Source organism: Anser anser (assembly GCF_964211835.1).
Source record: "Anser anser genome assembly, chromosome: 1".
Classification (NCBI taxonomy): Eukaryota; Metazoa; Chordata; class Aves; order Anseriformes; family Anatidae; genus Anser; species Anser anser.
Genome location: NC_139720.1, coordinates 673018 through 696564, shown reverse-complemented (window position 1 = coordinate 696564; position 23547 = coordinate 673018). Strand labels below are relative to the sequence as shown.

The window sequence follows — 23547 nt, the reverse complement described above, 5'->3', positions numbered from 1 at the left end:
GGGGCTGGGGAGAGCCCGCTGGGGGGGGTGCAGCAGGACCAAGTGGGACCAGCACAGCCCCCATTTCCCCCCGTGGCCCCCCCAGCCTTTCTGGTGTGAAGGAGAGGCCCGGGGCTGGAATGTCAAAGGCTTTATTTAGAAAATCGTAGGAAACCCCTGCGCTGGCCGCAGCCCAGGGGAAGCGCGGTGCGGTCAGACCCCCCCCGGCACGGGGCAGCGGGGGCCGGAGCCCCCTGTGGGCACACGAGGCCGCGATGCAGCTGCCCCCCCAGCGCTGCCCCTGCCCCACAGGACGGCCGGGGGGGGCAGGGGGGCAGCCCCTGCTGGGGGGCACGGGGAGGCCACCACCGCCCGCGCTGCTCCGGCTGTGCGTGAAGGCACTGGCAGGGAGAGCGGCACGCTCACCCCGGGGCGGGGGTCGTGATGGCAGGGGGGGGCCGTGCCCCGCCAGGACCCCTCCATGGGGACAGAGGCAGCGTCGGGCAGCCGGGGAGCGCGGGGGGGGCCCGGAGCCAGCGGCATCAGTCAGTGCGTGGAAGACGGGTCCTGGGCTGGCGGCTCCCGGCGCTGCTGCTACTTCTTCTTCTTGGTGCTGCGGGGGCCCTCGCTGTCGGCCGCCCCCCGGGCACGGCCCTCGCCCTTCTCCTCCGCCTCTTTGGCCTCCTTCCTCCTCACCTGCCCGTTTTTCTCGTCGCCCCCTCGGTCCACCGGGTCCCCCCGCTTGGGGCCTTTGTGGCGGGCCGGGGGCGCCCCCCCCCGGGGCCGGCGGCCGAGGGCGCGCAGCAGGCAGGCGCTGGCGGCGACGAGGTACAGGGACCACAGCACGGCCGGGCCCGAGTAGGGGAGGCTGAGGCGCCGGATGGACTCCAGGAGCCAGGGCAGGAAGGTGGTCGCCGGGCGCTTCGGTGGCGCCTTGTCCTGGGGGGGCACGGGGGGGTGAGCGCCGCCCCACGGCCACGCAGGGGCTCGGCGGGGCGCGGGGACGGGGCCCTACCTTCAGCCCGTGCTGCGCGAGGAGGTTCTCCAGCGTGGGGTCGCCCAGAGAGACGGTGGGGAAGAACTCCTGGACGTGCTGCCGCCGCCACCACCGCGTAGCCCCCTCCCTGCGGGACAGGGGATCAGTGCCTGGGGGGGGGAACGGGACCCCCCCGCAGCCCCCTGGAGCTGCTCTCAGGGTCCCGGTGAGCTCCCACCCTCACAGCTTGCCCCCGCAGCAGCTGCCCAAGGACAGCCAGCACGTCGGTGTGCGGACACCCCCGTGTTGGGGAGCAGGGGGGGGCAGCAGGGGGGTGCTGAGCCAGCCCTGCCCCCGGCCGTCCCCGCTCACCCGGTCTCGGCGCTGCCGGTGAACCAGTACTTGTAGAGCTGGGCGCGGATGTAGGTGGGCGGCTGGGCGCTGAACGGGTACTTGGCCTCATCGAGCTGCACCAGGCGGATCACTGCGGGGGGCGCAGCGTTAGGGGGGCCGCCCCAGGCCCCCGCCCCACTGACCCCCCCGCCCCACTGACCCCCCCGCCCCACTCACCGTCCTTCTTGCCCTGCAGCAGGCGGTGCACGAAGCTGGCGAACCAGGGGCTGCTGCTGTGGTGCCCCAGAGCCGCGAACCACATCTGCCAGTCCAGGCGGGGCTGGTGCGGGGCCACCAGCGGCGGGGCCGCGCTGACGTTGCCCGGCTTGTACATGAACTCGATCTCCTGCGGGCAGGGCGGGGGGCTCAGGTCCGGACCACAGCTCCCCCACGCTCCCCCCGTCACCTCCAGGGGCCGTGGGACGAACAAAGCCCCCCCAGCCCACGGGGACGGCCGGGGTCCCCAGCAGCACCAAGGCAGCGGGGAGGGGATGCTCGGGGCTGGCTCCTCAGCCCCATCCCAGCCCTCGGAGCAAGGCGGGCGCTCACCGTCCAGGTCTGCTTGTCGTAGCTGCCCTCCAGCACCACCTCGGGCCGCCCCCCGACGCCCGTCATCCTGCGGAAGAGCCCGTAGGAGTTCACCACCTGGAAGCGCTCGACGGCGTTGAACATGTGGTGGATGCCGGGCCACAGCTTGCCGTTGGACTCGTAGTCGATGTAGGTGAAGGGCACCTGGGCGGCGCAGGAGGAGGGCGGCTGCAGGAGGCACGGGCAGAGCCCCCCCGCGCCCCGCTGCTGCCCACCCGCACCCCCCAGCCCCAGCCGAAGGAGCGGGGACCACCCCCGCGGCCCAGCAGAGCCCCCCGTCCCCCCAGGCTCACCAAGCTGACGGCGAACACCCCCACGGCGGCCGTGGCGAAGACGGCCCACTGCAGCAAAGCCCACAGCTTCCAGAAGCAGCCGCGGACGCAGACGCACCTGTGAGGGGTGGGACAGGGGGGCTCAGACCCGCACGGCCCCCCCAGGCCGCACGTGCATGGCGGGGGGCACGGCTGGGTGCACGGTGTGGGGACGGGGACCCGGGTGAGCCCCTCCTCAGCACGGCTGGGAACCGCACCCCAGGGGCGCAGGGCTCTGCGGCGCTCACCGGTACAAGGCGGAGAGGATCTCCCAGGACAGCGAGAGGAAGCCCAGCCCCACCAGCGGCAGCGTCACCGCCCGCAGCCACTGGGTGAACTCGTGGTAGGTGAAGGCTGGGGCAGGGCGACAGCGCGGGGTCAGGGCCGGCGGCGGCACCCGTGGGAGCAGCCGGGCCGTGGGGACGGGGACGGGGACGGCCACCCCGGTGCGGCCGGGACGTACCCACTTTGGATTCCAGCACCTTCTTCTCCCAGTCGATCTCCAGGCCGAAGTGCTGGACGCTCCAGTAGAGCAGCAGGGCGTAGGCAGCCAGCTCCAGCAGGGTGGAGAGGAAGGCGAGGAAGCTGGGGGGCCAGGCTGACGGCGGGGGGCAGCTCAGCGCCGGGGCCTGACCCACGGCACCCAGCAGACCACGAACCCAGCCCCGAGAGCCCGCGTGCGGGAGGGCAGGGGCGGCGCTCGGAGCACCTCCCTGCACCGCAGCCCCGTGCTGTGCCCCGGCCTGAGCGCCCCAGGGGCGGCAGCTCGCTCAGCACCAACACGGGGCAGCCGCAACGACACCCCCCGGGGCCACGCGGAGCTGGCGGCCCGGCCCCCTCCCCGCCCCACGCACAGCAGAGGGCACCGCGCCCCCATCGGGCCGCGAGCCCCCCGACTCACAGCTGCCGTGCTTCTTCTTGCTGCGCCCCAGCCAGTACGCCACGTGCTCCTCATCCAGCAGGGAGAAGGCCAGGACGATGGTGAGCGCGTTGAAGAAGTTGTAGTTGCCCGTGAGGATGATGAGGACCTGCAGCAGGACCTGGGCGGGAGCAAAGGCAGGGCTGGGGGCGTCATGGCGCTGAGCAGGCTGCCCGGGGGGGGCAGCAGCCTGCATGCAGCCCCCCCGCCGGTGTCCCAACGCCCCCCGCACCTGGCAGTAGAAGGCGAAGAGCCGGAGGCGGCGGATGGGGGCGAAGAAGAGCAGCGGGACGGCAATCTCGATGACGTAGGTGGCCACCACGCTGAGCTTCTGGAACCACACGGGCAGCTGGTGGGCGAACCAGGCGGCCGGCGTGGGGATGCACTGCGTCTCGTAGTGGTAGGTGAGAGCTGGGGGGACAGCAGGGGGTCAGCGGCGCGCCTGGGGGCAGGGGAGCAGCTCGGGGCGGGCAGAGCCGTGCCGCGGGGGCCGAGCACGGTGCGTTTGCACGGGGGAGCTGCCCAGAGCCACACGGGGCACAGCCTGGGGCCAGGGGCTGTGCCTGTCTCCCCCCTGCCTCGCTGTGTGCCCCCACGGCCTGCGACACCCCGCGGGGGCCGTGCCCCCCTCACCTGTGAGCCCCCACCAGGTGGGGCAGCGGCTGGTCAGCTTCACCACGCCGGAGGCGAACATGAGGCGGAAGAGCAGCCAGCGCACCAGCCAGAAGGTGACGCCGTCGTGGGCGCGCCATGCCGTCGAGCGCCACTTGAAGAGGCGCAGGGGGGCCACCAGCACGCCCAGGAAGCCCGCTTCCAGCAGGAGGCTGTCCCTGCGGGCACGCCACAGTCCCACACCGGCACCCCGGGGCCGCGTCCCCGAGGTGCCGAGCGGGGACGGAGCCCCCCGTGGGTTGGGAGGAGGCACGGAGCCCCCCGGCAGGGCCCTGCGGGGTCTGGAGGGCGGGCGTGCGGCGGCTGACTTACCACTGGAAGTAGAGGAAGACCTGTCCTACCTGCGGGGAGAGGGAGCGGTGAGCGGGGCGGGGGGCTCTGTGCTGTGGGGTTTTGCCCCCCGGGCCCTCCCCTGCTCCCTGCCCGCACGGAGCCCCCCCGGCGCCTCCCCAGCACCCTGCCAAACCCGAGGCCGGCCTCGGGCCAGCCCCAGCGCGTGGCAGCGGCCTCGGCACGCCGCGATGCCACGGAGGCAGCGCCGCCCGGGGCGTGAGGTGGAGGAGGGAGGACGGAGGAGGGATGCTCCCGGGCCGGACGTGCTGCAAGGCTGCGGCGCCAGGAACCGCAGCCCAGGAGCGGCTCCAGGCGGGAGCTGAGCTCCAGGCACGGCCACGTGGCCGGCAGCAGGAACGGGGCAGCCCCGGCGGCAGGACGGGGACAGGACGGGGCCGAGCCCTGCCCCACGCCGCCCCGCTGCACGGGGCTGCCCCTCCCGGCACAGCCCCTGGCTGAGCCCCGCTTGCAGACAGCACTGAGGGGAGGAGGAGGAGGAGGAGGAAGAGGAGGGCGAGGATTTCTCTGCACATCACCTTAAAAGGGAAGGACGAGGGCCTGGCACGCAGGGGCTGGGTGGAGGCTGCTCCGGCAGCTGGGAGCCCCGGCTTGCACGGCTCCTGGTGCTGCCCCTCCGGGGGCAGGGACCGAGCCTGGCTCCCGTCCTGCCCCCACGGGACATGGCACAGGGGGGTACCCCGGGGAGAGGGGCACCCCGGGACAGGGGCACCCCGGGACAGGGGCACCCCGGGACAGGGGCACCCCGGGACAGGGGCACCCCGGGACAGGGGCAGCCGCACGCTGCGGGGTTGGAGCAGCGCCACGTGGCGTCCCCAGCTCCAGCAGCAGCAGCAGCGGGCGCCCTGCCGGGGGGGCTCCTGGTGAGCCGCTCCCTGCTGGGTTTCCCCGGGTTGGGAGGGAAGAGGAACCGAGTCCTGCCGCAGCTGTGCTGACACACGCACACACAGAGACGGGGACACACAGCTCACACATACACAGAAACACATGCACACCCAGCTCACAGGCGCGCACACGGACACATGCACACACCCAGCTCACACACACAGGCACATGCACAGACGGCTCACACACCTCACACGCACGGCTCACATGCACCCAGCTCACACTCATAATCACACGCACATACATAGAGCTGACACACACACACACACTCACAATCACACACACCCAGCTCACACACACACACCCAGACAGGCACACACACACCCCCAGCTTGCACCCAGCTCACAACACACAAACACATGCACGCACCCAGCTCGCACACACCTGCACACACAATCACACACGCACACAGCTGGCACACGCAATCACAGCTCACAATCACACACCCCCAGCTCACACACACCCAGCTCACACACACACGTGCACACACTCACAATCACCCCCAGCTCACACACACCCAGCTCACCCATGCACACCCAGCTCACCCACACGTGCACACACTCACAATCACACCCCCCCCCAGCTCACACGTGCACAGCTCACCCAGGCACCCAGCTCACCCAGGCACCCCCAGCTCACCCTCCTCACCCCCCAGCTCACCCACTCCCAACCACCCCCCCCAACCCAGAGCTCACCCCCAGCCCCCCCTCCCCCCCCCCCGTGCACAACCACGAGCAGCGGCCGCGCAGCGCTCGGTGCCGGTGCCGGGGCAGGGTCCCGGTGCCGGTGCCGGTGCCGTACCTGGCAGAGCGAGAGGTAGGCGGCGCGCAGGGCGGCGAGCAGCAGGCAGTCCCGCAGCGCGGGGCTCAGCAGCGCGCCCAGCGCGGCGGCGGCGCCCAGCAGGCAGAGCAGCTCCGCGCCGCGCTCCGCCTCCAGCCCCGCGCGCGGGCACAGCCACAGCAGCGTGGGCTCGTCCCGCAGCAGCGCCCGCAGCCCGCGGCCGCCCGGCCGCAGCGCCCGCCGCACCGGCAGGATCCCGTCGCGCCCGTACAGCCCTGCGGGGACACGGAACGGGGCCGGGGCTCAGCGCGGCGCCGAGCCCGGCGGGACGGGGCGGGACGGGTCGGGGCGCGGCGTACCGGGCACCTGCAGGTAGAGCGAGACGAAGGCGGCGAGGTAGGCGGCGGCCAGCCCGGCCAGGAACAGCTCCCGCGGGCGGCGCGGCGGCTCCGCCATGGCGCGGACGGGGCCGGCGGCGGGGCCGAGCGGGGCGGGCGGGGCCCGTGACGCGGCGCCCGGTGACGGCAGCGCGCGGCGGGCGGGAAGCGCGAAATGGCGGCGCGGCGGGAGCGGCGCTGAGCGCGGCGGGAGCGGCCCCTGGGCTCGGCACCGGCACCGGTGCGCGGCTGCGGCCCTGCCGCGCGGAGCGGGTCCCTGGCCCCGGCCCCGGATCCCGATCCCCGGTCCTGGCTCCCGATCCCTGCCCTGGCCCCGGCCCCGGATCCCGATCCCGGCCCTGGTCCCGGCCCCGGTCCCCGGCCCCGTTCGCGGTCGCCGATCCCGATCCTGATCCCTGCCCCGGTCCTGGTTCCCCGTCCCGGTCCCCGGTTCCCATCCCCGGTCCCCGATCCCGGCCCCCGTCCCCGTCCCCGGTTCCCGGTCTGCGGTCCCCGTCCCCGGTTCCCGGTCTGCGGTCCCCGTCCCCGGTTCCCGTCCCCCGGGTCCCGTTCCCCGTCCCCGTTCCCATGTCCCCGTTCCCCGGCTCCGGACCCCTGTCCCCGGTCCCAGGTCCCGGTCTCGGTCCCAGTTCCTGGCCCAGGTCCCTGCCGGTGCCCCCCAGCTGCACCCCGGTGACACCCGCGCCCTTTGCAGGCCACGCTCAGCCTCGGGCTGCCAGGGCCCGGTGCTGGGCCCGGTGCTCAGCCCGGTGCTCGGCCCCGGTGCTCGGCCCCGGTGCTGGGCCCAGAGCTCATCCCGGTGCTCAGCCCGGTGCTCAGCCCGGTGCTCAGCCCGGTGCTCAGCCCGGTGCTCAGCCCGCCTGCCGTGGATCTGCGAGGTAACGCACAGCGTTCCTTTCTTCTCCTGCCTCCTGGGCGCTGCCCTGTGCCCGTCGGGCTCCCTTCCTTACAGCTTTCCTCCTGCTGAAGCCACGAGGCCGCCGCTGGCTCCGTGTGACCGCGGCTGCCCCCTGCCACCGGACCCGGAGTGACCCTGCCCCGAGCCACCCGGCGCCCAGCGGGCAGCTCGCCGTGCCCGGCCTGCGTCCGACCGCCGAGGAGCTGCCTGCACCCCGCGGGGAGCCGCCATGGAGGACGTGGAGTCGCGCTTCCTGCACCTCCTGCAGCCCATCCGCGACCTCACCAAGAACTGGGAGGTGGACGTGGCCGCGCAGCTCGGGGAGTACCTGGAGGAGGTGAGGGGGGCGCCGTGCCCCCGCGCTGCGGGGGGCTGCGGCAGGGCCGCTGCTGCACGGGGAGCCTCTGTCCCTGCCCGCGGCCGCTGCCCGCCGCCCGGCACGGCCACGGAGCTCCTGCTTGCCCCAGGGCAGTGCAGCGGCGTGGTCACTGGCCTGTGCGGGTGGACGTGCAGGGGTGGGAGATCCAGCGTCGTCGCACAGCCATCCCTTCTGGGTGTCCCCTGTTTTCAGGGATGTGTCCCTTGTAGTGCAGCCACAGAAAAGGCCCTCGTGCTGCAGGGAAAAGGGGAATGGCATTCCTTCTTTCTGCGTTCACTCATTACATCCAGTCCCCAGAGTGTCACGCTAGGCAAACTGCCGTGATTTTGACTTTTGCCTTTTGCAGTGCTAGCCTTAAATCAGTCTGCAAAGCAGTGTTTCATTTTCCTTCTCTTGTACGTTTTGCAGCTGGACCAAATCTGTATTTCCTTTGATGGTGGCAAAACCACCATGAACTTCATAGAAGCAGCTCTGTTAATTCAGGGCTCTGCCTGCGTCTACAGCAAGAAGGTGAGAGCGCCGGCGGGCACAGCTCCGTCCTGGTCCTGGCCCTGATCCCTCAGCTGGGGCTCCCGGGGCTGAGGCTTCTATGGGGGCTGCTTTGGGGAGCTGCCCTTGAGTTTGGATGACTTGAATGTAATAATGGCCAAGGAATTTAGAAGGTTATTGATCTCAAATTCCTAAATTCCTTTATATGTGTTGGGATTGGCAGCCTGGAGAAAAAAAACAAAAGCAAAAAACAACCTCTTTTCCCAAACCTGGATTCAAAATGGCTCGAATGGGGAAAAAAAACACAACAAGATTATTAAGAAATTGAACTCAGGCTGTGTGGGGATACGGGAAGGTCCGTGGTCATCCTGGCGTCAGCCGAGGGGTCTTTTCTGGGAGCTGCTTTCTCTGTCTCTGAGTCTGGCCCCTGTTTTACAGGTGGAGTATCTCTACTCTCTGGTGTACCAGGCACTCGACTTCATTTCCAATAAGAAGTAAGCAACGAGCTCCATCCGCTGGAGAGACGATCCTTGTAGGGGCTGGGGTCTTCCTGCAAGTCCCACTGCTTTAGCGGAACACACGGACGTGTCCCCTCGCTGCTCAGCCCCTGCGTTGTGGCACGGCCCTGCTGAGCTGAGGAGCTCCTGCCGCAGCCGTGTGCGAGCTCTGCTGGCACAGGGACGAGGCCGTGACCTGTCCCACCCACAGGGAGAGCCCCCGGGGCTCTGCCCCGCTCAGAGCCACGCTTTGCTTTTCCCGAGCACCCTTCCCTTACGGCAATCCTTTATTTTAAAAACAAGCCAGCCGATTGCAGCGTCAGCCTGCGGCCCTAGGAGAGGTTCTCTGGGGCTGAGGATTTCTGCAGGCAGCGTGAAAGGCCCCACTGGGACTCGGTTCTGCCTCGAGGGCTTGGGGCCAAGCTCTTCCCCCAGAGCTCTTCCAGCGGCGCCGTGCGGGGGTTTTGTCATTGCGGTGCCCGGCTGTTGGGTAAGGAGAGGGCCGTGCCCAGCACCCCGCAGCGCGCCTCTCAGTGCACAGCGTGACCCGTGTGGCAAAGAAGCTCGTGATTTGTTTCCCCACTGTTGCCGAGAGCGGGGCACTGCTGTTGCAGTCGCAGTTTTCAAGTTGTCTTGCACAAGTTGGCTTCTGCCAACCCGGCTTGAGTTCAGAACCTGGCTTCCACTAAGGCGGGATCAGCTTGTGACACCGTTCTGTGTGCCCTCAGGCCAATTTTGTAAAACCCGAGGCTTTTGTGAGGCGCCTCGCACCAAGCGGGTGCTGGGCTCAGGCAGCTCCCTGCAGGAGCCATCCGTCCTCTGGCTCGCCCAGCCGTAAACCCCGCTCACCGGGAACTGTGCTGCGGGCTTGTTTGGGAGCCTGAGGCAGGGCACCCGAAGGAGGCTCTGTTGGGGCTGCAGCACCGTGAAGCTGCTGTGGAGGTTTCTGAACATCCCCCCAAATTATCTCCACGCAGTGTTGTTGCCTTGCAGTGAATCATTCTCTTTCAAATTGAGCTCCCGAGCTGAGCGGGACGTTTTTGTTCAAGATAGGATTTGCTGGATGGACTGAGTCCCCTCTTCCCTCAAGTCCTGATTCCTTTGCAGCCCCCCAGCGCTGCCAGGACCGTGGGTGGCAGCTCATCAGGGAGCGAGCTGGTGCTGTGGCTGCCCAGCGGTGCTGGCAGCGCGCTGCGGTCCGTGCCTGGTGCCCGGGAGTTGTGCCCAGAGGCGCTGCAGAAGGACGCCGCACCAGTTGCCACGGCCGGGCTGGGGGAAGCCTGCTGCTGCTTTGCCCGAGCCTCTAGCCGGTGGTGCACAGCACCTGACTGTGTTTCTGCTCCCTGACAGGCGGGAGAAGCTGCCCTGCTCCGTGGGGGAGGACGGCAGGGACGCTGACACAACCTTCGGGACGGAGGAGGAGGAGGTGAGGGGGACGCTGCGGGTGTGCTCCCTGCGGCCCTGCGCGCTCTGCTGCCTTCAGCCCCACCTCTGCCCCCTCCCGCCCCCAGGCACGGCAGGAGCGCCTCGGGAGGTTTTTGTCATGAAACTCCTGTGTGGCCTCCGAGGGAAGGGATTTGCTGCCTCGCAGCCCTGCTGGGAGAGCTTGTCTCCTACACAGCATGAAGGGACGCCTCCATCCCGTGCCTTAGCCTTCCTTCTGCTAGCACGGCTCGGGTTGGAAGGGACCTTAAGGGCCATCTGTTAAAGGGACCTTATAGACCAGCTCCTGTCCTGGCAGAGGCTCCAAAGCCAGAGCTTTCCCTCTGCTGCTGGTTCAGTCCTGCCTGCGCAGCGGCAGCTCCCAGGCCCCACGGGGCGCTGCGGTGCGGTGCAGCATGCCGGGCCCCGCTGCCAGCCGGTCACCGCCGCGGGCCTCTCTCTGCAGTTCCTCTCCCTGGATGACATCAGGGACACCAGCCAGGGCAGCGTGGACATGAAGAAGGACCATCGGCCCAGCGTAAGGCAGCCTGCTGTCGCCCTTTTCGTCCCCTGGCATCGCGGAGGCGCTGGGGCTGCTGCCCAGCCGGCGGGGCTCCGAGGGACGGCGCTGCCCACGCAGTGCCCGCGCCTCCCGTCCCGCCCCGAGCAACGGCAGCCGCACTCCTGTTCTTGTCCCTGCAGGCCGTGAGCATTGTTCCCCTGACCCCGATGTCTTTGGTGCCCCCGGAGGAGGCTGAGAAGAGGAACAACCCCCTGTTCAGGTGAGAGCCCGCCTCAGCGCCCCCAGCTCGTGCTGCAGTAGGGTCTGGCTGTCCCCGTGCCGTCGCAGAGGGAATGGCCCTGTCCCGGCTAAACCCGGGAGGCAGGGAGGAGGAATAATCCTGAGGGTGCCAGGAGCCCACACAGGGGCTGCTCCTGGTGCAGGGGGTGCAATGAGGCCGGGACTGCGCTGGGGAATCTGTGAAGGGCTTTGTGGGACCGGAGGAGTGTGAGGACAGTGGCTGGGAGCAGATCCCTCCTGGAGCAGGGGGCTGTTGGCCTGGGGGCACCTCAGCCCCGCTCCCCCCGTCTGGGGGTCCCCAGCGGGGCCCTGTCCCCCTGACGGGCCCGTTGTCCCCAGCCGGAAGGGCGAGGTCCTGGCCAGCCGCAAGGATTTCCGGATGAACACGTGCACCCCTCACGCCACCGGGGCCTTCATGCTGGAGCTGGCGGGGCTCTCGCCCACGTGCCTGCAGGATCGGCACCACGAAGGGATCGCCGGTGGAGCAGCAGGTATGGGGCTCGGGTGAGGAGCTCTGCGGGGTGGAAGGCAGCACGGAGTGGGGCTGCCCCGCTGGGGTGCTTCGCTTGCCTTCTGCCTCGAGAGGATGTGAGCTCTCAGCCCTGCTCCTGGGGGTGGAGGAGATGTGACTCTGCCTTTCCTCTGCTGCCCTGCCTTTGTCAAAAGCACTCCGACTGCCAGCACAGGGGTTGGTTAGGTTGGTTACTGCCAGCACAGGGGTCGGTTACTGCTGAAAATTGGGCATGGGGGAGAGCTGGGGGTGGGCAAAGGCAGGGCCCAGCCTGGGGAGCTGCCCCTTCCCTGCCACCACAGCCACTCTGCGTCGGGCCGGCTGCGGGGCTGCAGGTCACCCCCCCCTCTGTCACCTCTCAGGAGCACGGTCCTCGGTCCTCGGCGGCAGCAGGGAGCCCCTGCACCTCGGCGCCGGTGCGACGCCCGTCCAGGCACTGAACTTCTCTGACGACGGAGGTGAGATGCTCTCGGTGGGGTCCGTCCGTTTGTCCTGCCCGTGTGCCTTGCTGGGCCGGGCTGCGTGCGGGCAGCTGCTGGCCGGGGAGTGCCGCGCTGTTACCAGAGGTGCTCCTGGCCTCTGCGCACCCCCAGCCAGCCCGGGTGTCGTGATTTAAGGAGTAAAACTCCCCAGGGAAGCTCCCCCTCAGACAGGGTGGAAAAGGGAGACCCCGCAAGAGGCCGTCCCAGCTCCTGACTGTATCCTGTTATCCCCGCTAGGTGCTGCGGGGCCAGACGACAGCGGGGACGACTTGCCCATGGCCCCCGAGGACAACGTGGAAATGGCTCCGGCTGCCGACGAACGCATCGAGGCGCAGAGGGTAGGGCAGGCAGGGCACGGGGGGCACCGCAGCTCCTCGCTCTGGCCCTGGAGCCCGGCTGCCCGCGGCTTTGTGTCTGCCTGACGCTTTGTGTCTGCCAGGGCGTGCCCCAGGCGAAGGGCTACGTGCTGCGGGAGCGAGCCCCTGCCAAGGACCCGCAGGAACACATCAAGGTGAGGGCCCGCAGCTGAGCCGGGTGGGCAGCAGCAGAGCCCGGGTGCCGCGGGAAGCCCCGGGGTGTCCCTGCCCGCCCCACCCCGCTCCGTGCTGCGCTGGTGCCGAGGGAGCCGCGCGGCTCCGGTGCCCCCGTCCCTGCTGAGGGCTCTGCCCGCGCTCGCCCGCGCTCGCTTCCTCCCCCAGGAGTTGCTGGATCCGTGGCAGAGCCTGGACCCCTTCGGGGACTCCGAAGACAAGCCCTTCAAGAAAGGTATCCGAGGTGGGGCGGGGAAGCGTGCCTGCCCCCTGCCCCGGAGCTGCTCGCCTGTGAGCGGCAGCACGGGGTCCTGCCCGCAGCCTGCGGCGTGGCTCATCGCCCCCTGCCCTGCAGGGAGGCCCTTCCTGGTGCCGCAGGGCCTGGACGACGTGATCGGTAGCAAGCGGAAAAGGAAGGGGCCGAGGAAGCTTCAGGACTTCTTGAAGTGGTTCTCTGCCTCCTGTGAGTGTCGCGGCTCGACCACCTCCCGCCCTGCCGCGCGTTCAGCAGGGCCTGCGGCTGGCGGCCGCTCTGATGCGAGGCCTCGGGGCCTCGGAGCGCTCCCCGCGTGCTCCCCCGTCTGCCACGCGGGGCGTGGGGCACAGCGGCTCACCTCAGTCCCCATAGGGCTTCGAGGAGGGAGGAGCAGGTGGCCTTTTTATTTTATTTATTTTATTTTATTTTATTTTATTTTATTTTATTTTATTTATTTTGTTTTGTTTTAATTTTATTTTTTTTAATTTTTATGTGATGAGTTGGAAGGGACCCGTAAGGATCATCGAGTCCAACTCCTGGCACCGCACAGGTCTGCCCACCCCAAAATTTTAGCCCATGGCCCTGAGGCAGCCCGAGCTGGGCAGAGCTCTGCGCCCCACCGGGTGGTGCCGCCGCGGGGGGCAGGGGCAGCCCGCCGCCAGGCGCCCTGCTGACGGGACACACTAACACGGACACAGGCACAACGCAGGGCAGGCAGCGCTAACACCAGCACGAGTAAAAGCGTGTGGGTTCCGCCCTGCGAGGCGTCACCGTGGGGCAGGGGCAGGGGGCAGCTGAAGGCCCCCGCTCCTGGCAGCAGAGCGCTGGCTCCCCCCGGCCGTGCGTTCCCAGGAGGGCGAGCGCTGCGCTGGGCACTGCCGGGGCTGGAGCCTGGAGCTGCCCCGGGGAAGGAGGTGGTGCTGGGGCACGGCAGCAGCCGCTCTGCACACCCCGACGGGCACAGCCGGCAAAACGCCCGGGGTCTGCCCCTCGCACGCCTCCCTGCAGGGCTGGCGGGGCTGGCCCCCTCAGCTCTGACCGCAGTCCTCAGTCCTCTCCTGCTTTCTGCAGACAACGACGCCGCAGACGGCAGGAAAACGAAGAGGAAAGGGCCGACGTTCGCGGGTGAGCGGGGTGGGGTGGGCTGGGGTGGGCTGGGGTGCCCGCGGGGGTGGCGCTGCGTGCCCAGGGGAGGCAGCGCCGTGGCTGCGGCGAGGCTGTGCTGAGGTGGGGGCTGATGGCAAAGGGCGCGGGGGCACGAGCGGAGCGCCACGGCTCAGGCTGGGTTGTGGTTTGTATTCTCAACCCAGAAATCTGACTTACAATCCCCTTCTGAAAGGCACACCCTGAACCTTGCTAACCTAAGCCTCGCCTCTTGCTGGGGAGCTCCCAGCTCCTTTCCCCAGCACTGGTGGGACCCGCAGCAGGAAGGGCAGGCAGGGCTGCAGTGCTGGGACTGCCCGGGGGGGGGGGGGGACACCCTGGGAGCCCCGCTGTGCCAGGAGGGGGGGCTGCGGGGGCTGGAGGGGACCCCCACCCATCGCCGCCGGGGCGCGGGGCGCTGAGGCCGTGCCCGTGCTGAGTCTGCGCAGATCTGGAGGTGCTGTACTGGAAGCAGCTGAAGGAGCGGCTGGCGGCACAGAGGAAGCTGCAGAGCAGGGCGGTGAGCGGGGCAGGGGCTGGGGGGCTCGGGGGGGGGCTTGGGGGGGCGCTGGGCTCAGCGCTGCTCTCCCAGAGGCCGCCCTGGGCGCTGCCGCTGGAGCATGAGGAGGAGCCGGAGGTGCCGGAGGAGGAGCGCGAGGAAGACTTCGGGGGGGACGCCGAGGAAGCCCCAGGTACGGGTGGAGCCCCCGGGGTGCTGAGCAGCCGCGGGGACTGGCGCACCCGGGGTGCTGAGCAGGGTCTCCCTGCCCGCAGATGATTTTCTGGAGCACGAGGACATCCAGCTGGAGGCCCCGGAGGCGGTGCTCGAGGGAGCCGTGGGTGAGCGCTTGCGGGGGGCTGTGGGGAGGGCGCCCCCCGCTCAGCAGCAGCCGAGGCGCCGGCCCCGAGCCTGTGCCCCGCTGCATCCTGCCTGCGGGCCGGGGCAGCCTCCCCTTCCCTGCTCAGCACCGTGGGGCCGGCTGCGCGCTGCCACCCCCCAGCACCACTCTGCTCCCTCACAGGCCCCTGCGACTTGGACGCGCTGGGCTACGAGGAGCTGGTGAGGAGGAACGTGGTAGGTGTCGCGCCCGGGCAGCGCCCGCAGGCTCAGGGCACCCTGTGTGCTCTGCACCCCCGTGCTCCCTGCGTTCCCCGTGTCCCTGTGTTCCCCGTGTCCCTGTGTTCCCCGTGTCCCTGCGCTCCCCGTGTCCCCCACACGTGTCCCCCACACCCCTGCGTCTCTCTGCGCCCCCAGGAGCTGTTCATCGCCAACTCGCAGAGGTACGTGCAGGAGACGGAGCTCTCCCAGCACGTCCGCCAGTGGGAGGAGAAGATGGGGCCGATGCTGCAGGAGCAGGCACGTTGCGGGGGGGCGGCAGCGGGGCTGGACGGGGCCGGGGGAGGCGTGGGGCCGCCCTGACCTCCCCCCCCGCCCCGTCCCGCAGGAGGAACGGGCGGCCTTCGACATCCACAGCTACGGGGAGCGGCTGGCCGCGCAGTTCGAGCGCCTGGGCGAGTGGCGGTCCTTCAGCAGCCTGGTGTCGGGCATGCCGGCCTTCGAGGTGTGCCGCTACATGCTGGCCTCCCTGCAGCTGGTGAGTGGGGGGCCTCGGGACTGGGGGGGTCCCCCCGGGGGCTCGGCGCAGCCCTCCCGACCCCTGCCCCCTCTCTGCAGGCCAACGACTACACGGTGGAGGTGGCGCAGGACCCGGGCCTGGAGGAGGCGGTGGACACCATGCGGCTCCGGCTCCTCCGGCACGAGCAGGCCCACGAGCGCTTCCGCACCTACCGCGCCTCCCTGCTCTGCGACTGAGCCCCCCCAGTCCTGTACAGCCCCCCGCCTCCTGTACAGTCCCCCATTGTGTACAGCCCCCCGCCCGCGGTGCCACCTTGCTCAGCAATAAATACCCAGCTTCCGTAACGCCTGCCTTGTTGTGACATCCACAGGGCGTCCCCCAAAGCAGCCAGGCTCCAGCAGCGCGGCCCCGTGGGGCTGGGGAGGGTCGAGTCCTGGGGCCGCTGCCCCCCGTCCCGGTGGGGCTGTGGGGTCCCACGGCGGTGTCGGTGCCGGGGGGCCGCTCACCGCCCCCTCCCCATCGGCGCTCAGGCGGGGAGCGGCTCGTAGGTCTCCATGTGGCGGCGCACGCTCTCGGCGATCTTGGCGTCGCTCTTGCTGCGGCCGTAGTAGTCCAGGAAGAGCCCGTCGGGGCCCAGCAGGTAGATGATGACCGTGTGGTCCACGATGTAGTCGCCGTCCTCGTCCTTGGGGCCGGCGCTGGAGTAGACGCGGTAGGCGCTGCCCGCCGCCCGCACCTGCTCGGGGCTGCCCGTCAGCCCCAGCAGCCGGGGGTGGAAGTCCCGCACGTAGCGCGCCACGGCCGCCACGTCGTCGCGCTCGGGGTCCACGGTGATGAAGAGCGGCTGCACGCGGGGCAGGGCCGCGTCGCGGTCCAGCAGCTCCACCGCCCGGCTCAGCTTCTCCAGCTCGTCGGGGCAGACGTCGGGGCAGTGCGTGAAGCCGAAGTAGAGCAGCACCCACTGCCCGCGGAAGTCGGCCTTGCGCCGCGGCCGCCCGGTGTGGTCCACCAGCTCGAAGTCGCCCTGGCCCAGCGCCAGCGCCCGCAGCTCCTGCGCCCGCCGCTGCCGCCGCTCCCGCTCCCGCCGTGCCCGCAGGTGCAGCCAGCCGCCCGCCGCCGCGCCGCCTGCCGCCGCCACCACCGCCACGCGCTGCCACAGCGGCAGCGGGGCTGAGCCCCCCCCCCCCGACGACGACGACCCCCGGGGCCCGGACAGCCCGCGGGAGGGGGCGGGGGGCGCGGTGGGGGGCTGGGGCTGGAGCAGGGTCCGGGGCGAGGTCCGGCAGCACCGCAGGCAGCGTGCGGGGAGCAGGGCCTGGGCCATGGCGGGGCTGGGGGGGACGGGGGGTGAGGGGGGGCCGTGGTGTCCCGACCCCCCCAGTGCCCTCTGACTCCCGGTGCCCCCTGAGCCCCCAAATGCCCCCTGACCTCCCCAGTGCCCTTTGACTGCTGGTGCCCCCTGACCCCCCCGGTGCTCTCTGACTCCCTCAGTGCCGTTTGACCCTCGCTGCCCCTTGCCCCCCCCCCGTAGCACTGATCCCCCCGGTACCCTTTGACCCCTGTTCACCCCTGACCCCCCCGGTGCCCCCTGAGTCCCTCAGTGCCCTTTGACCCCCGGTGCCCCCTGACCCCCCCGCTGCCCCCTGACCCCCGGTGCCCCCTGACCCCCCCGCTGCCCCCTGACCCCCGGTGCCCCCTGACCCCCCCCCACGCAGCACTGACCCCGGGTGCCCTCTGACCCCTCCGGTGTCCTGTGACCCCCGGTGCCCCCGACCCCCCGCTGCCCTCTGACCCCCCGCTGCCCCCCGGCCCCGCCCTGCTCCCGAACCCTTTGCCCCCTCCCGGCCCCCGGTACCGTTTGCCCCCCTCCCCCCCCCCTTTTCCCCCTGCCCACCTCCTCCCGCCGCCGCACACCGGAAGCGCCCCGCGGGAGGGGCGGGGCTGCTGCGCGCGCACGCGCAGTGCCCGCCGCCGGGAGACAGCGGCAGCACCAGGGGGCGCCGCCGCGCGCGGCTGGGGGGGGGGGCTCCCACGTGACCCCGCACGGCCCCACGTGACCCCGCAAGGCCCCACGTGACCGCGGCGTTCCCCTCGGGGGGGGCCCGGCCCGGCCCGGCCCCGTGTCATCTCCCAGCCGTCACACCCGGTGTCACACCCGGTGTCACACCGCCGTGTCACACCATTGCACAGCCGGTGTCACATCCAGTGTCACACCTGTCACACCCGTCACAGCCCGTGTCACACTGCCCTGTCACACCATTGCACACCCGGTGTCACACCCGGTGTCACACCCGTCACACCCATCCCAGCTGGTGTCACACCCGGTGTCACACCCCTCACACCCCTCACACCCTCCACACCCCATGTCACACCCAGTGTCACATCCAGTGTCACACCTGGTGTCACACCCGTCACACCCGTCACACCTGTCACACCCGGTGTCACACCCGGTGTCACACCCGGTGTCACACCGCCGTCACACCGCTGCGCCCCCATCACCCCGCGCTGACAGAGGGCGCGAGCAAAGCCTTACCAGGCAGAGACAGGGTGCTGACAGTGTCAGCTCGCGGATGCTAATTAGCGTCCTCACTAATCGTGCACTGTGCTCATTAACTAAAGCACGAAGCCTCGGGCCCCTCACCCAGGCCAGTCCCTGATAACGGTGCGAGCCCGTCCCCAGGAGCTGGGAGGAACTGGTCCTGAGGGTGGGCGAGAGCCGAGGAGCGGCTGGGTCTGCGCCGAGGGCAGCGGGCGGCCGGCGGGGACGAGGAAGGGCCGCCAGCCTTCGTCCCCGCTGAGGCCAGGAGCGGAAGGGCGGGGGCTCGCTTAATCGCGTTAATGATCTCTAAATAAAATAATCATTATTGAATCCAGGGATGGAAGAACGGGGGCTTGCTAAATCGCGTCAAAATAGATGTTGCTGAGTGTCTTTGCTTACTGCTGTGCAAATTAACCGAAACGAGGAGTCCGAGGGCCCCTCACAGAGGATGTTCCCTGACACAAATGGGGAACCTGTCCCAAAAGCCTGCTGAGACCGACCCTGTGGGTTGGACGAGAGCCAAGGAGCAGCTGAGCCTGCGCACAGGCAGGGGGCCAGCCGGTGGTGATGAAGAGGAGTTATCAGCCTTCATCCCCACGGCCCCCGGCGACCACCACCGGCAGACACTGCGCAAGGCAGGCGGGAGGAGCTGATGGAAATGACTCCTTGAATTAATTTTAATACGAAGCGGGGACAGGTTATGTGTGTGTATAGGCGCACTGGGAACTTCATGTGCATGCAGCCCTTTGCTGCGTATGGCCATGGCAAGTTGCCGCGTTGGGGCGCACACGACTTCGGTGGGACTGCCCCCGTGCTGCCCAGCGCTGAATAAAGACACCCGCTTCACAGCCCTACCGATGGTGGAGCCCGTTTTCCTCAAGTCAGCTGCCCGTCGTCACTGTCATCACCGTCCCTGCGTGCGGTCAGGGCGCGCCGCGGGGCAGCACGGTCTCGGCGACGCGGGGCGCGGCGGTGCCGGTGCCGGTGCCCAGCAGCAGCGCGTCCTGCAGGGCCTGGCGCTGCTCTGCCCTCAGCGCCCCGTCGTGGTGCAGCCGCAGCCAGGGCTCCCCTATGGTCGGGCAGCACGTGGGCACAGGGTGGGGGGCACGGGGATGGGGGGCACGGGAATGGGGTCCCCATGCCACCACCGTCACCCCCCTGCCGCCACCCCCTTACCTTCCCGCAGGTGCTGCCCCACGGCCACCAGCACCTCGGCGCCCACGCGGGGGTTGATGGCTTCCCCGGCGCGCGTCCGGCCGGCCCCCAGCTCGTGCAGCACGTGGGCCAGCGGCAGCGCCTCGATCTGCTGCACCGTGCCTGGGCCAGCAGCAGCGTCACCGCCGGCACCGGGCACCAGGGTGGCGGGGAGTAACGGGGGTGCACCGGGATGTGGGGGTGCTGAGCATCAGGGGGGCACCGGGCACCGGGGTGGCGGGGAGCAGCGGGGGGGCACCAGGACATGGGGATGCTGAGCAGTGCGGGGGTACCAGGACATGGGGGTGGCGGGGAGCAGCAGGGGGGCACCGGGACGTGGGGGTGCTGAGCAGTGCAGGGGTACCAGGACATGGGGGTGGTGGGGAGCATCAGGGGTGCACTGGGATGTGGGGGTGCTGAGCGTCGGGGGGGCACTGGGCCTGGGGGTGGTGGAGAGCAGCGGGGGGACATTGGGATGCGGGGGTGCTGAGCAGCGGGGGGGAACCAGCACATGGGGATCTGGGGCTTGGCAGGGGGCTGAGCACCCCGTGGTGCCCACAGGGGTGGTGCTGGGGGGCTGGGGCTCAGGGCATGGGCAGGGGGCACGGGGCTGCGGGTGGGGATGCAGGGTGCTGGCAGGGACCCCCGGCCCCCCCTCACCTTCGCGGGGCGCCAGCAGCTCCTCACGGGTGCCCGCCTGCCCCAGGACCTGGCGGCGCTGCTGGGGGGTCCCCGCGCAGAGCAGGCGGGCGGTGTCGGGGGGCACCCCCTGCGCCCCCAGCATGGCCTCGAAGGTGCGCAGGGCCGAGCCGTCGTCCAGCGCCCGCGCCAGCCGCTCCTGGCCCTGCTCCGCCGTCGGGGCCATCCCGCTCTGCCACAGCAGCAGCCCGCCTGCGGGACACGGCACGGCGCTGGGACCCCTGTGCTCCCCCCACCCAGGGTGCAGGGAAGGGCTGGGGGCCAGGAGCAGCCCCCCAGCAATGACCTGGGGGGAGCCTGGGGGCTGGGGGCAGTGGGTGGGGAGCTACAAGGGGCAGGGGACATGGGTGGGGGTGTGGGGAGGACAGGGACGGGGAGCAGCAGCCTGGGGAGGAGGGTGAGATCTTGGGGCACGGGGCAAGGGGTGGGGAGAGGGCTGGGGGCGCAGGAGCCGGGGGGGGGCACAAGATGGGGCAGGGAGCCCGAGCTGCGTGTGGGGCACAGGGAGGGGGGGGGCACGGGGTCTGTGCACGGGTGCAGAGCTGGGGCAGGGGGCTCGTGTGTGGCCTTGGGCAGTGCCCACCCCGTCCCCGTCCCCGTCCTGACCCAGCACCGTCACCAGCTCCCGCAGGTCAGCGGGGCCGCCTCCCTCCAGGCACTGCAGCGCCTCCAGCACCTCCAGCGAGTTGCCCACGCAGCGCCCCAGGGGCTGGTCCATGCTGCTCAGCACGGCCGCCGTGCGGATGCCCAGCTCCTCGCCCACCGCCACCTGCGCGGGGGCACCGGGTGTCGTGGCGGGGCAGGATGTGGCCCCGGCACCCACCGGACCGGGGGCGCCGGCCCCAGCGCTGTCCCCGGGGGGGTCCCGTGGGGGGGCCGCGGGCTCACCAGGCTCTGGGCCAGCTCCCGCGCGCTCTCCAGCGTGGGGTACAGCGCCGCGCTCCCGAACTTGACGTCCAGCACCAGCGCTGAGATCTGCTCCGCCGCCTTCTTGCTCAGGATGGAGGCTGGGGACGGGGCAGCCTTGTGGGTGGCAGCAACCCCGGCCCCACAGACCCAGCCCTGCACCCACTCCTGGGGCCCTGCTTGGACGAGGGGGGTCTTGTCCCAATGCCCCTGCACGCCCCAGCCCCCCGGTACCTGTGATGAGGGGGAGGCTGTCGACGGTGGCGGTGACGTCCCGCAGGCTGTACAGCACCCGGTCAGCCGGCACCAGCTCCTCGCTCTGCCCCACGATGCAGCAGCCCACCTGCTCCAGGATGCTCTGCATCTGTGGGGCCGGGGGCATCGGTGTCCTGCATCCCGCATCCCACCCCCATCCTCCTCCCCATCCCCATCCCACGTCCCACCTGGGTCCCATCAGCACCCCATATCCCATCCACATCCCGAGTCTGTCTCATCAGCATCCCACACCTCGTCTGCATCCCGCAGTCCTTCAGCATCCCACATCCCGTTGGTGTCCCACATCCATCAGCATCCCACATCCCATCCGTATCCTGCATCCCGTTGGCATCTTGCATCCCATCCACATTCCATCAGCATCCTGCATCCCACTGGCATCCCACATCCCATCAGCACATCCCGCATCCCATCAGTGTCCCACGTCCCGCTCCATGCCATCCCGGCCCTCTGCCCCCTCCCTGCTCCCCCCTGCACTGCCGCTGTTTCCCGTTGTCCCCTCGTGGGCCACCCCCTGTGCAGTATGCGTGGACCAGCAGGGTCTGTGAGTGCCAGGGTGACCCCAGTGCACCACCCGTCTGTCACGGCGGGGGTTAGGGGCAGCTGCCCCCACGGGCAGAGCCTCAGCTCCAGCCAAACGGGAACAGAGCGGCCCCGTGCCAGTGGGACGGGCAGGGGGCGTGTGGCCACTTGTCCCCATCCTCATCCCCATCCCCGTCCCTGTCCCCGTCCCTGTCCCTGTCCCTGTCCCTGTCCCTGTCCCCATCCCTGTCCCTGTCCCTGTCCCTGTCCCCATCCCTGTCCCTCTCCCTGTCCCCGTCCCTGTCCCCGTCCCCGTCCCCATCCCCATCCCCATCCCCGTCCCCGTCCCCATCGCTGTCCCTGTCCCGTGTCCCCACCCCGTGTCCCCCCCGCACCTGCTCAGGGCTCTGGGAGACGCAGAAGCCGGGGATGGCCTCCAGCTTGTCCAGCGTGCCCCCGGTGTGCCCCAGCCCGCGGCCGCTGATCATGGGCACCTGCAGGCGCAGGCGGGTGGGCGCAGGCGGCGGCGCGGGGACCCTGCGGTGCCGCTCCGTCCCCGTCCCCGTCCCCGTCCCCGTCCCCGTCCCTGTCCCCGCTCACCTTGCAGCCGCACGCGGCCAGGGCAGGGGCCAGGGCCAGGCTGACCTTGTCCCCGACGCCGCCCGTCGAGTGCTTGTCCACCAGCCGCCCCCGCCAGCCCAGCGGCCAGGCCAGCAGCCGGCCTGAGGCCGCCATGGCGCGCGTCAGCGCCAGCGTCTCCTGCGCGTCCATGCCCCGCAGCCGGATGGCCATCAGCATGGCGCCTGGGGGCGGGGTGGGGACCCCAGTGACCCCCGCCTGGGACCCCCCAGTGCCCCCAGTGCCCCCCGCCTGGGACCCCCCAGTGCCCCCCAGTGCCCCCAGCCACATCCCCCCGCTGTGTCCTACTCCCTTTTGCTGCCTCCCCATGCCAGGAGCCCCCCTGCCCCCCCATCCCTCTCACATCCCTTCAGCGTGTCCCCAGCCCGTGTCCCCCCCCAGCCCTGCCACGTCCCAGCTGCCTTTGGCCGTGTCCCTGTGCCAGGTCCCCTGGCTGTGTCCTCCCCAGGGATGTCCCCGGGTGTGTCCCCCCATGCCCTATCCCCACCACGTCCCCGTGCCATGTCCCGCACCGTGCCCCAGCTGCTCCCGTGCCCCACCTGCCCCCTGCCTAGCGACATCCCCCCGCCACCAGCCTCCTCCTGCCTCCCCCTTGTCCCGTTCCAGGTCCCCCCAGTGCACTCCCGTGCTGTGTCCCCCCCCGGCCCCGCCGTGCCCCCACCGATCTGGCCCTGCTCCGCAGAGCCCTCGGTCACGCTGCGCACGAAGCTCTGGATCTCCTCGTCCCGCAGCTGCTCGCCGTCCCGCTTCCTGCGGATGAGGGCCGGGAGGGAGAGCTGGGCGTCCATCGCTGCTCCCCTGCCGCTGTCACTGCTACCGTGCCACCGGCACCGCCGCGCCGCCTGCCCAGCCTGGCCCCGAGCCCACGGCACGGAGGCGCCTTGGGCACTGGACTCTGCCCCCAGGGCAGGGAGCGAGGTGGCAGGGCTGGGGCTGGGGCTGGGGCTGGGTGCCCTTGTCCCTTCCTGGCTGTCCCCGGTGTCTCGGTTCCCGACAGTGACGTGGGGCAGGTGCAGGGCTCTGCGTGTCTCTGCCTGCCTTGGCACTGCGTGCGGCTCGGCACCCTCCACACCCACGGCACCCGGGGCGGGTGCGGCACCCACAGCTCCCGCGGTGCCCACAGCACTCCCAAGGCGCCCTCAGCACCCCTGGCACCCCGGTCCCGCAGTGCCTTGCTGATGAGTGTCCCCTCCCTGTCCCCACAGGGCCGTGGTGGCAGTGGCACGGCCACTGCGGTGGCGCAGGGCACAGGAGGCAGCGGCACGGCCCCGACCCGATCGCTCCCAGCCCACCCGTGCCCGTGGTGCCAGCACCCACGGGGCTGTGGCAGGAGTGGCTGCAGCGTCACCGGGCTCAGCAGGAGACGTGGGGTGGCGGGGGGCACCTGTGGGGTCGGGGGGACAAGGGGTAAAGGGATGTGAGGGACATGGGGGCTTGGGGAGCACGAGGGGACACAGGGAGATAGGGAGTGCATGGGGACACAGGGATGGGGTGGGATGGGATGGGATGGGATGGGATGGGATGGGATGGAGATGAG

General features: G+C 70.5%; 4 protein-coding genes across 6 annotated transcripts; 1 reads left to right on the top strand and 3 right to left on the bottom strand.

Moving 5' to 3' along the window:
• Positions 1–115: 115 nt before the first annotated feature.
• On the bottom strand, positions 116–6367 carry LMF2 (lipase maturation factor 2). The gene is made up of 14 exons (XM_083835682.1): positions 6214–6367; positions 5876–6129; positions 4151–4179; positions 3800–3996; positions 3399–3577; positions 3149–3287; positions 2711–2845; positions 2496–2601; positions 2230–2326; positions 1898–2080; positions 1526–1694; positions 1328–1439; positions 995–1103; positions 116–918 (listed from the first exon to the last, which is right to left on the bottom strand). The coding sequence occupies exons 1-14, from the start codon at positions 6308–6310 to the stop codon at positions 574–576; spliced, it is 2151 nt and encodes a 716-aa protein (XP_083691808.1). The 5' UTR covers positions 6311–6367; the 3' UTR covers positions 116–573.
• On the top strand, positions 6113–15582 carry NCAPH2 (non-SMC condensin II complex subunit H2). 3 transcript variants are annotated; one of them, XM_083835699.1, is made up of 22 exons: positions 6377–6472; positions 6947–7130; positions 7222–7487; positions 7938–8039; positions 8457–8512; positions 9866–9941; positions 10404–10475; positions 10640–10719; positions 11079–11230; positions 11613–11708; positions 11970–12070; positions 12172–12243; positions 12431–12497; positions 12618–12725; positions 13590–13643; positions 14111–14181; positions 14254–14353; positions 14436–14501; positions 14684–14736; positions 14917–15018; positions 15107–15256; positions 15337–15582. In XM_083835699.1, the coding sequence occupies exons 3-22, from the start codon at positions 7380–7382 to the stop codon at positions 15472–15474; spliced, it is 1824 nt and encodes a 607-aa protein (XP_083691825.1). In that variant the 5' UTR covers positions 6377–6472; positions 6947–7130; positions 7222–7379; the 3' UTR covers positions 15475–15582. The 3 variants fall into 3 exon arrangements, with proteins under 3 accessions (XP_083691826.1, XP_083691824.1, XP_083691825.1); XM_083835700.1 differs by lacking the exons at positions 6377–6472; positions 6947–7130 and adding an exon at positions 6113–6250 and having other exon boundaries at positions 7205–7487; XM_083835698.1 differs by lacking the exon at positions 6947–7130 and having other exon boundaries at positions 6352–6472; positions 7205–7487.
• Positions 15575–17241, bottom strand: SCO2 (synthesis of cytochrome C oxidase 2). The gene is made up of 2 exons (XM_083835791.1): positions 17133–17241; positions 15575–16569 (listed from the first exon to the last, which is right to left on the bottom strand). Exon 2 carries the CDS (start codon positions 16560–16562, stop codon positions 15765–15767), a length of 798 nt encoding a protein of 265 aa, XP_083691917.1. The 5' UTR covers positions 16563–16569; positions 17133–17241; the 3' UTR covers positions 15575–15764.
• Positions 17242–18434: 1193 nt separating this feature from the next.
• TYMP (thymidine phosphorylase) lies at positions 18435–23351 on the bottom strand. Its single transcript, XM_083835725.1, has 9 exons — positions 22672–23351; positions 21972–22174; positions 21767–21865; positions 20811–20940; positions 20559–20677; positions 20277–20439; positions 19632–19862; positions 18954–19094; positions 18435–18846 (listed from the first exon to the last, which is right to left on the bottom strand). Exons 1-9 carry the CDS (start codon positions 22796–22798, stop codon positions 18701–18703), a joined length of 1359 nt encoding a protein of 452 aa, XP_083691851.1. The 5' UTR covers positions 22799–23351; the 3' UTR covers positions 18435–18700.
• Between the last annotated feature and the right edge of the window lie 196 nt (positions 23352–23547).